Source organism: Pelodiscus sinensis, chromosome 4 (assembly GCF_049634645.1).
Source record: "Pelodiscus sinensis isolate JC-2024 chromosome 4, ASM4963464v1, whole genome shotgun sequence".
In the NCBI taxonomy this organism is placed as follows: Eukaryota; Metazoa; Chordata; order Testudines; family Trionychidae; genus Pelodiscus; species Pelodiscus sinensis.
Genome location: NC_134714.1, coordinates 9,589,359 through 9,605,255, shown reverse-complemented (window position 1 = coordinate 9,605,255; position 15,897 = coordinate 9,589,359). Strand labels below are relative to the sequence as shown.

General features: G+C 43.7%; 1 protein-coding gene across 12 annotated transcripts in view; it reads right to left on the bottom strand.

The window, feature by feature from the left end:
* Positions 1–15,897, bottom strand: part of KTN1 (kinectin 1) — a 121,679-nt gene that overhangs the window by 72,331 nt on the left and 33,451 nt on the right. For 6 of the 12 annotated variants that reach the window (XM_075926271.1, XM_075926272.1, XM_075926269.1 and 3 more), the window contains 4 exons: positions 7,600–8,143; positions 5,345–5,482; positions 4,141–4,317; positions 1,058–1,197 (listed from right to left, as the gene is read on the bottom strand). In XM_075926271.1, the coding sequence (XP_075782386.1) occupies positions 1,058–1,197; positions 4,141–4,317; positions 5,345–5,482; positions 7,600–8,122 (978 nt within the window). In that variant the 5' untranslated portion in view covers positions 8,123–8,143. Of the gene's footprint in view, positions 1–1,057; positions 1,198–4,140; positions 4,318–5,344; positions 5,483–7,599; positions 8,168–15,897 lie in introns of those variants that run through there. The other 6 variants (XM_075926268.1, XM_075926277.1, XM_075926278.1 and 3 more) reach the window with 2 other exon arrangements.

Sequence of the window (15,897 nt, the reverse complement as noted above, 5' to 3'; positions counted from 1 at the left end):
CAAAATATAAAATAAAGCAGAAGGCAACAAATGTAAAGGCTTATAAAAAAAGGCAAGAGTCATACAATGTGGAACCCACTGCCAAAGCTACAAAGCAAAAAGCCTGCTTGGATTTGAGAAGGTTTAGATATTTATATGAATGAGGAGGAGACAGCTCACACATGAAAATGTATAAGGAGTATCACTCCAATGCACTCCACTGACAGCTTGGTTTTACAGAGAAATCTTTCCAAACAACAAAAAGTGATGCAACAGCATGCTTATTGGGATTTTGCACCTTCCTTTGAAGCATCATGTATATTACACCAGATAAGCCACAGTCTGACTGAATATGACAATTCCTATTTCTAGAACGCATTGAAGATGCAGAAGCAAATTTTCTGTTTCCAAGACCAGAATTAGCCACCTCCGTAACCCATTAGATTTTTCGCAGGGGACAAGTTACCAAATGATCTTCAAGACTTATAGTAAAATTGCTGGGGGCCAAAAGTAATGGAGTTGCACTTTACATAAGGTCTGGCTCCACTTCAAGCAAACCTCTGCTCCAAGTGGATGCAGTGATCTTTCGCCAGGTGTGATAAACGCTCATTTCCTTGTTCCTTTTGACTCAGTCTGCCTTCCTGTCACCTGCCCAAATTCACAAACCTCTAAGTTCCTGTGACAACCTAAGGAGCTGCATTCTACCATCCCTACGCAAAAGGACAGGACTAGAAAATGGGCTTGCTTTGGCAGTGCCTCCCTCTTGTAGGTCTTGCCTTCTGAAATGCACGGTGTTTGCCCTCAAACCCTTCCAACATTCATTTATATATGCACACAAAGCCAACTCTCAGCCTAGCAAGCCAGTCTCCAGTATGATAGCTGGCACACGTACAGATTGCTGACAACTGATTTGCATACAAACACAGTGCTGACTGACTGGACAGAGAAGTTCTGGAGATGAATGCAGGACCTTCATGACACACCTTTATTCAGCCAAGTCACAGTTTTGGTCTAGCTAACTTGACAGTGCTTCTCCAAACACCTTAGCATTAAACACAAACAGTAAACTTGCTCTTACAGTGCTCACCTTCTGCAAGGCATCCTGTATCACACTGGATTTCTCCTTGAGCAGCTCAACCACACAAAAGGCCTCATCATCAGTGAAGATCATGCTCTTCATAGTCAAGAGAAATTCCTTAAACTTAACTTCAGCGTTTTCTACAATTAAATGAGAGAGATTTTCACAGTTGTGAATTCATTTATTTTGCTCCAAAATAATACATGTATGTAGGCACATTCCGGCATGTGACAACATTTCACCCTGAAATTAAGCAGCAAAGAGAGTCAAGTACTCAGCGAGGACAACATGCTGTACATTTGGAACAGAATCTGACAACGAAGCCGCCCCGCTGACTCTTGAGAATCTAGTTCTGCCAGAACTCCTATCACTATTTGCACGCTCAGTAGAATGATAGGAAGTCACCAGCCACCAGTCAAACAACTAAACAGGCTGGAGAACACAAACAACAGCACGTGAAATGGGAGTACACTCGGTAGAAGAGCATTTAGGTTAAGGGATTTTCAGACTATTCCCGCCCCAACCCTGCAGGCTCTAGTGCAGAGCCCCTCTCTGTGGCTTAGCACCCTCTTCACCCATGCCAGGTCCTGCCCCCACGGAGCTGCTCCATCCCCTAGGTACCCTCCCCTGCTAAGCCACCTCTCTGAAGTGCCTGCAGTCAGGTTCCCTGGTGCACAATGCATCCTTAACCCCTTCCTGCCCATGCTGTAGCCAAGGCGCAGGAGGCAGCTGGGCTAGGTCACTGGCCAGCAGCAGGCTGGAGGACTTAGCTGTTCTGAAGCTGTGCGGGCAGGAAAGGACAAGCTGCTTCCATCCACACCGGGAGGGGAAAGAGGAGCTCTGCAAAGACACAAGCCAAGTCATCCTCTCCTCCCTGCCTCCTCCCCTGCGGCTAGAAACAGCTTCCATCCCTTCCCTCCCGCACAGGGCTGAGAGGCTGTGGCTGGCTACGTTCTGGTGTGAACCCTGGCAGACACCTGGAGGGGGGAAGCTCGTCTGTGACGCTGCGTGCCCCCTTCTGTGGCGTTGCCTCGCCAAGACCCATGTCAGGAGAGACAGGTCAGTCCTGTGGGCCCAGCCAGACATGGAGGCAGAGAACATCAGGCAGGGAGGGTTGGGTGGGTTGGTCACGCACCTCCTCCTCATCTCAGATGCAGAGGTCAAGAAAAGAATCCGACTGCGCAGACTCTTTTGAACAAGGGCTCAGTCGACACTATGTTCAGTTTTAACGTTCGTGCTGCACAGTTATGGATTGCCACTGCGCCCGCTTGAATAAGAGTAATTTTACCAGGTGTCCCAAGCTCCCTCTAAGCTGCATGGCCACTCAGCAGACTGCCAAGAGCCGTGCAGATGCATGGCAAAAGGGGCCTGCAGAGCAGAGGGGTAGGGAGCTAGTGAGGAGCAAACTGGGGCATGCCGGGCCACAGCGAGGGAGAGGTGCCTCTCCCTGCAGGCCCAGCTTCAGCCCAGGGCTACTGCAGCTGAGGGGTGATGCTCTCCCTCAACTCACCAACCCTCTGCCCCAGCCCTGAGCTCCCTCCCACTCTCCAAACCACTCAGCCCCACTCCTCCCACACCTCACCTCCACATTGGGACACAACAAAATTCATGCCACATACAGACATACAAAATTAGAGGGAACATTGCAGGTGTCCTGTGTTCAGCAGATGAAAGTATGGCTACCCTAACAAAGATCCATTTCTAGATTAAGTTACAGAAGGCATCTAGCACTCAGAAAACAGCCTGGTTTAAAGTGGATAAAAGAAAACAGTCAAATCCAGTTAATCTTTGAGGGTATGAATGGTGGCAACAGAGTTCAGAAAAATATATGTATCCTTTAATTTTAGTAAAATTCAGCCTAAAGTTCTGGCATAGTCAATAACCTACCAAACATCAATTAGCACAAGAATGAGAATGTCAGTGAATAAATCTGAGTGTGTCAATTAATTTGGAACCAAATAGGAGATAGAGAACAGCAAAGGATCCAAATCCACTCCCCAAAGGGGCTTTTTAAGATTTGACACTTGTACTGAGATACGAGTCAAACCCAAACCAACTTCATTTTCCTAACACTGAAGTGGTAGAATCACAGGTAATAAAATTAGTTTCACCAGCACACGAGAGAATACTTAGAAAGAAAACAAGCCAATGAACAACAGAACCTTAAAACCCACAGACCAACAGAAAATGTTGAGCAATTAGATCTGCTCTATTCAGCAGATAAATCTGTATTAGGCTTGACCACAGACCTCCATAACAAGTAGTAACTAGATTTGAGGCATCACTAATGCGGTTATCATAGAGTGAATCTCCAAAATCCCTGACTGGCAGGAGTCAAGTAGGTTAAGACGCTGCCGGAAGAGAACTTGGCTCGAAGCAACATGTACTCGGTGTCCTGCAAATACAGGAAAACTTTGCCTCTATGCCCAAGAAGCTTACAACTGAAATAAGGGAATGTTTCTAAATTAGGTGGACAAATCCCAGATGACAGAAGAATTAGCCACAGCTGAATTACATTCAAGGGAGTAAACAAGAATGGATCCCAAGGTAGGTAGGTAGATAAGTGTAAAAACAATTCCCTGTAGCCACCGAAAACCCCCAAAAGACTGGGGATTCTCAGGCCATCTCTTTACATAACTAGAGGATTAATGTGGTGATTGATCCTCCATAGTTTGATTTAGTGGGTCTAGTAAAGGACCTACTGTTGCAAGGAGTAAGATAAATTAATAGGATAGTTTCTCTCATCCACCTCCCACTACAGAGCCACCCCAGGAAAAAAAAAAATCAATGCAAGGTACATCGACTCCAGTTCTGCAATCCACGTAGCTGGAGTTGCATTTCTTACATCAATTTTCTCCGACAGTGTAGACCTGACCTCAGAGATTAAGAAACAGGGTTTCTTCCCCTCCCCCAAGATTAAGAGCAACAACATCTGCTTTTCTGTCTGAATAACATGAACAATCTACACCACAGGGACATTCTGTTTGGAGTTAGACATTCGACTCTTCAACTCAACAAATTAATGCAACTTTCACACACAATGGAGGCTATAATTTGAGGATATTGGCTCCTTGTTACATTACCTTTATCAGTTTCATTCTTCAGTTTCTTAGCACTGCTTTTCTGGATCCCCTCAATTACGTCTTGCTTTGCCACATCAACCACTTCTCTCTTTTCCACCAGAGGGTTCGGCTCTGAGTTATCCATCAACGGAATGTAAGTAGTTGCATGAATAAGAGGTTCTTCCGCCAAAGTTGCAACTAGAGTTCCACAGAAAGTGTTAGTGTCAGGTAATAATTATCTTTAACATAAGCATCTCATACTAGACAGAGGTGAATGAAAGACACATCTGGTTCCCTTGAAAAATTCCATAAGCTAGAGTTTCATATCACTCCATTTCTATTATTCATCACAGATGAATAACCAGAGCACAGCTGTTCAATTAGCTAATCAAATGAACAGCTCAAACTGATTTAATAACCTAATTTGTATTTGTCAATATTGCCTTTTAGCACTTGACCAGCAGATAAATTAACAGACTCATATTCCAACTTCCATTTCACTTTAATGAAATAGCCACATGTAACTTATGAGGCTTGACTTCCTATGGCTGCAACAGCATAGAGTGTTCAACATTAATGAAGTTTCAGATTGGAAAAAAAAGACTATTAAATTTGAAAAGTATTGATCTATTTTATATGCAATACCCCATGAGCAAACTGAACTGTTTAGTCAGAATACACTAAGGAGAGCAATAGGGCCTAGTGTAGTTGCAGAACACAGTCAGTTTCACTAAGATATTCTCTGAAACACGAGGGTTTATTACCCCTAACAGACCTGTGGATGTTCCCAACTATACAAAATTCTTCACTGAATCCTAAACAACCACCTTAGTCTCCGTGCCATCAGGTGGCGATGCACTGGCTTGTGTGTTGGGTAAAACTAAAATTAGTCCCTTATTAGTTTTAAATAGGTCACTTTTCCATTTCACTCCCAGTCCCCTTGAGACATTGTATTATGAGAGAAAGTACCTGAAATTTGAAGATTTTTCTAATGATTTCTACCTAAGACTTAGGTAGGCTTTTAATCCTAAAGTAATATCCCATTTTGATTTTTTTTTCTTTTAAAGAAATTAAAAGGTCTCAAGCCTATGAAATTACTACTTTGAATAAAAATTTTACTCCTTTCCCCATCTTAGGGAAAGTAAATTGGTTGTGCTACTTGAGTGTATACCTGTTCACATAGTTCAAAGATCATTAGCTAGTATTTAAAAAATTACTCTCTCACCATTATCAACTTTTTGTTTCTTTGCAGAAACTTTCTTCTTTCCTAATCCACTTTCTTGCTTTATTTCATGTTGGAATAGCAGTGGGTCTTGTTTTTTCGTGGGAGACATAAATGACTCACTCTTTGAATCCTGGTCATCTACAAAAAGGATATGAGAGAAACATGTACTTCTCTATTTACTAAGAACTACATTGAAAAACCGCAATAAGCAGTGAAGTCATCCAGAGTTAAGACACTTGTGTCTGAACTTTAAATCTGATTAAAGTTCTACATGCACAAAGCCAAATTAAACCCAAAGACAATACAAGGTTGAAACAAACAGCAGCAGCAATGCCACTAGACTTGATGTCTTCAGACACAGACAGTTACACATGCAAGCAGAACACAATTCAGCGAAACTGAAAACTGCAACAAATGGCATTAGCACTCTCTAGTTTTAACAATTCCCATCAAGATGCATTGCAGTACAAAAGCAAAAATGATTTCCTTTTTTGTTGCAAAAGGTAAATGGTTATTTTCATCAGGTTTTTCCTGCCACCCTCAAACAATCCACTTCTCCCCTCTCAATAAGTGCTAGAAGTGATAGAAGCAGAAATAAAAGTCCCATACCACCACTATTCCTTTTAAGGTTTCTTTTAATAGATACTCAGTTCTCTTTTTGGAGCCAGTACACTACATGATCTTCCCTTCAAAGCTGGAATGCACAACAGGGTATGGCATTAATTTCTGTACTCCAAGGACAAAAGTTAACTGTGGTTCGCCTCAAAACAGTCTTCTCAAACCACATTTCATAGCCATGCCCACAAAGATAGTTTTTTAAAGCTCTTAATAGCCACACTGTAGTATTAGAACATCGTCTTTTTATTCTAAACCACAAGCCAACAATGTCATCTTCCTGCCCCCCACTCCATGTGTAACAGGTACAGCTGCATATAAAAATGTCAAGTCCTTTATTCTGAATTATTAAGAGTTGGGGTATTTTAAACTATTATTCATATTTAAGCAATTGTAGTGAATACATTTATTAGAAGTTTTTTAATTCCTTCAGTTTCAAGATAGTTACTCAGCGGCAAGGGTTCTTTATTGCAGGTATCTGACTTTGCAGTTACCAACTTACATAAAGTTCCTGGTACTTAAAGCTAAATGAATTGTCAGAGCAGCTGTTATATGTAGGGTTTGCAGTAGTGTTGTAGCCATGTTCTAACCCTGGATATGAGAAATTCAAGGTGTGTGTGTTGGTCTAATATATTACTTCACCCACTTGGTCTCCCTCACGTCCTAGGGCAGGGGTGGGCAATTAGGGTTTGGGGGCAGGAGAACACCCGAAGCTTCGTCCATTCTGCCCCCACCGCACACTGCTCACAGGGCAGGTGCAGAGCGGAGAAGGCTTCACACAATCCCCCACCCCAGGCCTTAATTGGCCTGCAAGCAGGGGAGCACGTGAAGCCTCCTCCCACCCTGCCAGGAGCACGTGGTGCTTTGAAGCGTCGCACACTGCTCACAGGGCGGGGGAGGGAGCAGAGACTTCGCTCGCACCACCGCCCGCAGGCCAATAGAGCCTGGGGAGCTGCGTGATGCTTCCTTCGCCCTGCCCTAGCCCTGCAAGGAGCCCGTGGCACTTCAAAGTGCCACATGCTCTTTTCAGGGCAGGAGGAAGCTTCTCATGCTCCCCCGCTCGCAGGCCCTGACTGGCCTGGGGGTGGGTGAACACTCCAAGCCTCTTCCAGGGCATGGGTGCATGGTGGGAAGGGGGGGCAAAAGGGCTCCCCTACCCCCAGACTAATCATGGCCCCTTCCCGTTTAGGCCCCGCCCTTTCCGGGGTGGCCTGAGGCTACTTCAAAAAAATTTTGAAATGGACCCTGGCCAAAAATTATTGCCCACCCCTGTCCTAGGGTCTTCATTTTGGGATGGCAGGATGCCAGAGAGCTTCTAACAAATGTTTTTTCTGAAGTCTTTTAGGTAACGAAACCTTTAAAAACTTAAGACCAATTTAACTAACTATATAACAAAGCAGAGTTAGGAGAGAAGAGTTCCATTTCTCACTAATTTTAGGAGAGAGAAATAAGTATTGGGGGTAGAAGACATCGCTGCCAGATGAAATATGGAAAAAGCAAACCACCTTAAAAACAAACACCACACTTTTGCCCAATGCAGAACTGGTCAAACAGCTCTGATATCTAACACATGCACACGTTGCCTTGCAATAAGCAGAACGCAGTTTTGGCATGCAAGTTATACAAATAATAGAAGATACCAATTCCATTTTTCGGCTTTTTTTGCCCAGGTTTCTTCTTCGATCCTGCTGCTTCAGAGGGTGGAGTTGGGTGTTTCGTAACAGGAACAGGTTCAATCTTCTTGCCTGTGGGCTTGGATCCTTCCGATTCCTTAGCCACGTGCTCCTCTTGCACAATCTTATGTTTCTTCTCCTTCTTCTTCCTTTCTCTGACATTGCTCGGTGCTTCAGTTAGACCCGAGGGAACAGGAACTATATGCTCTTCGTCTCCAGCCAGGGCATCAGACAGTTTAAACTCCCGAGGCGTGCTTTCAGAATCCGACTCATGGAGATTCCCATTCTGAGCTTCTTTCCTTTTGTTCTTTTTCTTCTCCGTTTTCTTTTTGTCCGTCTTAGAAGGCAGAGACTTTTGGTCCCTTTTCTGTTTTGCAAGGACTTCATCGTATAATGTTTCTTTCATGAAAAGCCAGAAGAAGAGGAAGATGACTGTGATAACCACTGAAGGAATGAGGATGATAAAATAGGTGGTCTCATAAAACTCCATTGTGCTTTTCTTAATTACTTCCTAAAAAAAAAAAAAAAAAAAAATCTAAGGACAAAAATGAAAAACAAGAATTAGTTTCAGGTCAGGATTTTTTTTTAGATTTCTCAACTATTACTATATTTTATAGGTAGTTTTGATATAGTAGCCCTAGAAGTAATTAATAGCTGCTTCAGTGTTGCCTGTAAGTTGTGCATTTAGGCAGCCACCCAAGAGAAATTGCAATGCTGCCCAGTGGTTTAGCAGAGCACCCACAACTTGTTTCTACTGGTCAGATCCGTCCTTATACAGAATATGCAGTTGCATAGCATAAGGCACCTGAAAACTTCAGGCACCACTGGGTCTTAATGTCCACCCACACCCCTCTTCTTAGCCCTGTTCTGTAGCTCTGCTTCCTCTGGAGAAGATCTAGTTAACTTAAAAGTAAAAAAGCCTGCCACAACTTTTAGCGGAACACTGAACCTCTTCATTCGAGTGGTAATGAAGCCATTCAACAGGAATTTGCCAGCCTGAAGTATTTACCGTCAGTTTCTGAATTTTACTGTGTTAAGTTTACTGGACCTTAGTATAAAATTTGCTTTAAAATTATTTCATTAGTGTGTTGCTGAACTCACATCTCTTTAAAAAAGTGCCCCCCTTAGCTGCCATTGGGCATAGTGGCACCAGATTAATAGGACTACATAGGGCCTCCATAAAGCCTAAGGACAGCCCTGCTGCTGGTGGCGCACATCCAGAAATGCATTGGTGCACATAACCAAATTTATTCTGCACACAGATGGAAAAAGTTAGAGGGAACGTCATTTACTACTCAAATGAAAAATCTGAAAAACTACTGGCATCAGAGATCGTTGGACAAATGACTTCTCAAATTCTTAATCTGTACTGAAAAGCTTTGCAGATTGTAACACTAATACCCATTCTTTTGGCCAACTTAATGAAGATCCTGAATTTTCCCCCAAAATAATCATAGACTAGAACGAGAAGGGATCTCAAGAGAGCTTCAAGTCTAGTCCCCTGCCCTCACGACAGGACCAAGCACCTTCTAGATCAGTGGTTCCCAACCTTTTTTATATCATGAACCAGCAAACTCAAAAGCTTTTGGTGGACTGGTATAGAAACATTTGCATATTCTTTATGGTAGTTTTTAAGCAGCCGCATGTTATTTTACATTGCATCTGTACACACACCATAAAGGAACTGGGAGGGGGAGATGGAGAAGCGAAGGGAAAGAAGGGGGCAAGGAGCACGAGTGAAAGAGGACCAAGCCGGGAAGATGCTAGGCTGAGTGGCACGGATTTCAGTCAGAGGGCTTCCCTGCCTTGTCCCCTCACCCCACCTCAGCCACCGGGGTAGTGGTGGCCCCTGCTCAGCCCTGGCCGCCCCAACCTCCCTTGCTGCAATTTAAGCCCATTGTTTCTCGTCCTATCATCAGAGGTTAAAGAGAACCATGTTTCTCCTTACTCCTTCTAAAACCCTTTTAGGTACTTGAAAACAGCTATTGTCTGTCCTCCTCTCAGTCTTTTCTAAACTAAACAATCCCAATTCTTTTAGTCTTCACTCATAGCTCATGTTTTCTAGACCTTTAATGATTTTTGTTGCTCTTCTCTGGACCCTCTCCAATTTCTCCACATCTTTCCTGAAATGTGGTACCCAGAACTGGACAATATTCCAACTGAGGCCTCATCAGCGCAGAGTAGAGCAGAAGAATTACTATTCATTTCTTGCTCACAACACTCCTCTTAATTCATCCCAGAATCATGTTTGCTTTTTTTGCAACAGTGGCACACTGTGGACTCATATTTAGCCTGTGGTCCACTATGACTCCTAGATGCATTTCTGCCGTACTCCTTCCTAAACAGTCACTTCCCATTCTGTACGTGAGAAACGGATTGTTTCTTCCTACGTGGAGTACTTACATTTGTCTTTATTGAACTGCCCTCTATTTAACCTCAGATCATTTCTCCAGTTTGTCCAGGTCATTTTGAATTTTGACCCTATTCTCCAAAGCACTTGTAACCTCTCCCACCTTGGTATCATCTGCAAACTTATTAGCATAGAGAATATGCTTATTATCTAACGCACTGATGAAGATATTAAACAGAACCAGTTGCCCAACTGACCCCAATGGAACCCCACTTGTTATGCCCTTCCAGCATGACTGTGAACCTTTAATAAGTATCAAATGCTTTATTAAAGGCTAGATATACCACATCCATTGCTTCTCCCTTATCCACAAGGCTTGTTATCCTATCAAAGAAAGCTATCAGAATGGTTTGACATGATTTGTTCTTTACAAGTCCATGCTGGCTGTTACCTATCACCTGACTATCTTCCAGATGTTTGCAGATGGATTCCTTAATTATTTGCTCCATTATCTTTTCTGGCACAGAAGTTAAGCTGACTGGTCTATTGCTTCCTGGGTTGTTCCTTTTTCCCTTTTTTATAGCTGGGCACAATATTTGCCCCTTTTCCAGTCTTCTGGAATCTCTCCCGACTTCCATGATTTTTTGAAGATGATAGAGAAGGTATCTGAGCCATCAGCTATCAGCTCCTTGAGTATTATAGGATGCATTTCATCCCTCTTTAAAGGAGCCCATTAACCCTTTCCTTGCTGAGCTTGGTCTGGTGTACATGCTGATACTTTTGCTAACCTCCCCTCCAAAGAAATAAGAATGTTTTTGTCAGCAAGGCTAATAGAATATAATCCAAGTTGGTAGGTTTGTGAAACGAAGCAAAGTGGCTCCAAATCAATGACACGGATGCAGAATTTGGCACTCTTTTGTGACACTGTACTCTTTCCAGGAACATGACCCAAGCGCTTTTGCATTTACACTGGCTTCCTATTCATTACTAGCTAGAATTAAACTTGCTGATTTTTATCTAGTAATCCCCAAAGAGGAAGAGACCTCACCAATAAGAGGAGGTGAGTTACATATATTATAAAATGAGTTCAACCAATTATAAGGGCATCACTGTATCAAAATAAATACAACTAAATATTACAAATTAAGACAAACTTTTAGAGAAAACAAAGATTAAAAATGAATGTTTTAATCCTGCTTCCAAGAGGAAGTCAAGCCTCACATGAGATGCAGCATGGGGAATTTCAGGAAGATCTATTGCTTTTTGGGGAAAAGAAGGGGTATTAAAGCTAGGCTTATAATAGAACACTAGCTTCAGTTTTAACTATGATGTAGATAGAGCTACACTAGAATATCAGCTTCTTGTTTCGGCGAGAAAGCCAAATTAGTTCTCATAAAGAAATTAAAATCTGATCCTTCTCTCAGACAGAGTCAATATTGAACATACACACAAGAGCCTAGTCCCTGCAACAAATATGTAATTATGCAGATTTCTCACAAGTGTGATTAAATTGACAATTACAGTACATTACAGTAATTATACAGTATCAAACTACAAAGACTGCTTCTTCAGAATCAGACCAGAATTCTCCAAAACCAACATCTCTATCACCTACCGCATTGTCTGAACTCAGGCAAAATGAATTGACTGTCATTCATTGCAGCCATCCCCGTCGCGTACCTCTCCATATTCAACAGAAGACAGTCAGGTGGCGTGGACCCAGATGCATTCAGGAAAGTAACACTGAAAAGATCCCTCCCAATAGCTAGAAACGGTGTTGGAAGAAAGGGGACAAGACAGTGTTTAAAAAGAACTACAGAGAGCCACAAAACCACTCTCCAAGGGTATGTCTACACTACCCTCCTAGTTCGAACTAGGAGGGTAATGTAGGCATACCGCACTTGCAAATGAAGCCCGGGATTTGAATTTCCCGGGCTTCATTTGCATAAGCGGGGCTCCGCCATTTTTAAATCCCCGCTCGTTCGAACCCTGTGCCGCGCGGCTACACGCGGCATGAACTAGGTAGTTCGAACTAGGAAGCCTAGTTCGAACTACCTAGTTCATGCCGCGTGTAGCCGCGCGGCACAGGGTTCGAACGAGCGGGGATTTAAAAATGGCGGAGCCCCGCTTATGCAAATGAAGCCCGGGAAATTCAAATCCCGGGCTTCATTTGCAAGTGCGGTATGCCTACATTACCCCGCTAGTTCGAACTAGCGGAGTAGTGTAGACATACCCCAAGATCTTGACATTACATTGCAACGTTTTCACTGTGGTGTTGTGTCAATACAAAATGAAGCTGAGCCAAACTGGCACAGTACCATAATGCAATAGTTTAGCAATGATTGTGTGTGGCTCTCCACTAGGGAAGATGTCACAACTGAAAGCCCTAATCCTGAGTAAAATACAAGAGCAGACTCACTTTTAAACAGTGATGGGTCAGTGCAGGATACATGTATATAAAAGCTTCAAATGCTTTCCAAAGGAGTAATCAAAGTACCAGAGTGAGAGAGAGGCAAAGCCTCTGTAGTCCTGACCTATTCCGAACCAGAGAATTTTCCGGATCACAGGAGGTCAATATTGTCTAGCAGCATTACCACACTGCCACTGCTTACTGAACTGTTAGAGGACATTTAGGAGTAAATTAGAGCTAAACAACAGCACAGAACACAGAGACAGGACTGGTGGCTGTAAAACTTTATGGGACTGCAGGAAACTTGCCACACCCATGAAGAATGGGCAACCGGCTAACTAGAATCATGCCTAACCATGGATATTTCCCAACTGGAGTGTTCTGGACTAAAGAGGTTCAGCCTGTAAAGTAGAACATGTACCCGATAAAAAGAGTTCCTATCTGAGTTAGACACATTCTATTCTCTGCAGTCTTTCCTTGTGACAAGTTTGCTCCCTCCAAAGCTTTATTCTGTTTGTACAGTAGACTATATTTTCAAAGTGCCAATGAATCAAATTAAAGTTTCACAAGTGAGGACAGCAAAATAGCTTGGGAAATTCAGTGGTTTTAAAACAGAGTTACTTCTCTTCCCCTAGTGTGTAGGAAGACACTGATATTAAACCTTGCAGTGGCCATCCACTCTTGCCCAATGTTATGGCAAACAAGAAAGCCACCTTCTTTGACAGGTGTAAGAGAGAACAAGTCACAAGCAGCTCAACAGGGATGTGAACCTGTGGACAGCATCTAAGCAAACCCTTTAGAAACCTGATAGAAGGGTTTGGGGGGAGGGAAAGGAATTGGTTATCCATGGGAAGATGGAAGGCTGAGATAGCCAGCAAATGACTGATGGAATTAAGAGATAATCCTTGTTGTTTCAAGAAACACTGGTCCAAGATATGGCTACTTGGAGCATACACTGGGGGGACGGAGGGGCACTCATGCAGACGGGCTGGGTACCGCGGAGGGAAAAATCTCACAGCTGTGCATAAGGTGCGCACATCCCTACGGCAAAATGGCCACTCCAAACAGAACCAATGTTGAATGTAACACTTTAACCAGATCTCAACACTGCTTTGGAAATCAGCATGAGAATTACAAGTCTGGTTCCAGACCCACACTTCTTATTGGGAGGATAGTCTCCAAGTCCTTTGATTGTTTCAGTCTGAGCATGGATTATTATTCTCTTCAGAATGACAGGCTCATCAGATGAGGGCAGCCAGTTATCCCAGGTGCACCAGAAGGTGCGTTTCATAGTTGACCCAAAGCATATCGCTCCAACTTCAAGTTCCATAATCTCAATAGAATCAGTCTCCACTCCTGTTCCTCACCACACAGTCAAGCGCACCATGGACAAAAGCGTTCTCTCACCATGAATTCAGTGATCAGAGATCTACGGAATAAATGCAGGAAGCATGACAAGAGTTCCCAAGCCACAGGATGCCTCTTATACAGAAGAAAGTCTCCAAAAAATTAAAGATGCGAGTTGAAGTAGATGCTGACACGTCAAAGGAGCATTATTCACTCCAAAGGAGTACGCCTCTCAAAGATCAGTCTGAGGAGTAAAACTGCTTCGAGAGTTACACTGTCATTTCACTTTGCAGCCTCCTACATAAACAAGGCTACAAGGAAAGCTTCTGGAGCTACTGTACTATCCTTATAGTGCAAACAGAATGACAAAGTGACTGCCTTCATAATGGCTTCCTGATACTCTAGAGGATATTCTTTTCAGCACACGAGACGTCGTTTACCTTCCATGAAATCACACGTGTATCTTTAGTCTTACAATTAGAACAATTTCAGTCCAACTCCCATTCACTCCTCCTGTCCTATCTCACATAGCCCCTGACTGAAAAGCAGAAAGACACTTTCCACTTGCCCCTTGCACACCAGAGCTGGGGGGAAGGAGAAGGGGGACATTAGGTTAACAGATTTTGTGGGCCTCCCAGACTCTGGGGTGGGGCTGCCCAGTGCTGCAGGGGGAGTTCTGAGCCTCAGGGGCCAGATACAGGCAAGACAGGGGCCAGATCCACCCTGGGCTGTAGGTTCCCCACCCCTGCTCTCAGGCAAGAGGGGAACCAAACTGAAGGGGGGTGAGGAGAAAGAGGAGGAGAGAACTGTCCAGAAGCACGAGAGGCGGAATAGAGAAACCACTTCCATCAAGAGATGCAGGGAAAGGTGGAAGAAATAAGGAAAGTGGATAAAAATAGATTTAGCTTGGTCACTTCTATTCTTTTTGGACTCGTTATAGCAGCACAGGGTTACTTTTTTGAAAATTAATCCTTTGTCCTAAGAGATTGCAAACCGCAGTTTTATGAATCGCAATAGACACGACAGGGTGCAGCCCTTAGTAAGGCTATGTCTTCACTAAGGGGGATCATATCCACAATTGATCTTTTGGAGTTCGATTTAGTGGGTCTAGTAAAGACCTGCTAAATCAAATTCAGAGGGTACCCCCAATAGCAGCCTCTACTTCTGTTCCTGTGAGGAGTAAGAAGCAGCCCAAGGGAGCATTTGCTCCCAACTGCCTCCCGCTGTGGGGGCAGTGGGGAAACTCAAATTAAGGTACATCAGCTTCAGCTACGTAATTAGCTGGTTGTGGCACTCTGCAAGGCATAGCATCAGCGAACACACACAGCTCACTAATCAATTACTGAACATGTAGCCCTGCTGCTAAGCGGCAGCACAATTACAAGTCCTGAAGTTTAACTAGCATACCTTTATATTTCATGGATTGCTGCGAAACTTTGACATGTCATCTATCAAATGTCTACTCCAGCAGAGGCTTGTTAAAATTGAGCTTCTGGTTTATTAAGTTGATCAACAGGGTTGGATTTGACAATCCCTCCTCATCCATCTGAAAAGGAGCTGTAATACTCCTCAAACAAGTTCTACACCTATTACTTTTAATGGCACCCCTTTAGCCCTTCTGCAAAGGCAATCAAACTGCATTCTGCCTTGAGTTACCAAAATTTAGGCAGCTCTACTATTGTCACATAGAATTTAGGGATGTAATAGTGTAGTCGATTAACCGATAAGCAAAAACTTATGGGTTAATGCTGTAGACTACACAAATTTCCGCAGCCCCACCCCACTTGCCAGTGCATTTTTTAGCACCTTGGCAAGCAGCTTGGCTCAGTCCTGGCTCCCACCGGGTCCAGGACCAACCCATGCTGCACCTCTGCATTTAAAGTGTATTAGGAGCTAGGCGGGCAGGTAGCCCGTCTCAGTTCTGGCTTGTGCCAGGTCTAGGCGCTCAGGCCCCCTCCCCGGACAGGGACTGCTGTATCAGGGGCAGCAGCACAGGGCAACAGGAAGCCGGTCCACAAGAGGAGCTGGTTTTTGAACTGGCAGGGGGCTCCTTGGGAGTGGGGTCAGAGTGGCTGCCAGCCCCACCCCTGGGGACTATAGAGTAACGGATAAGAATTCGGGGGGGGGGGGGTAATTGACTATTCAATTAACCAATATT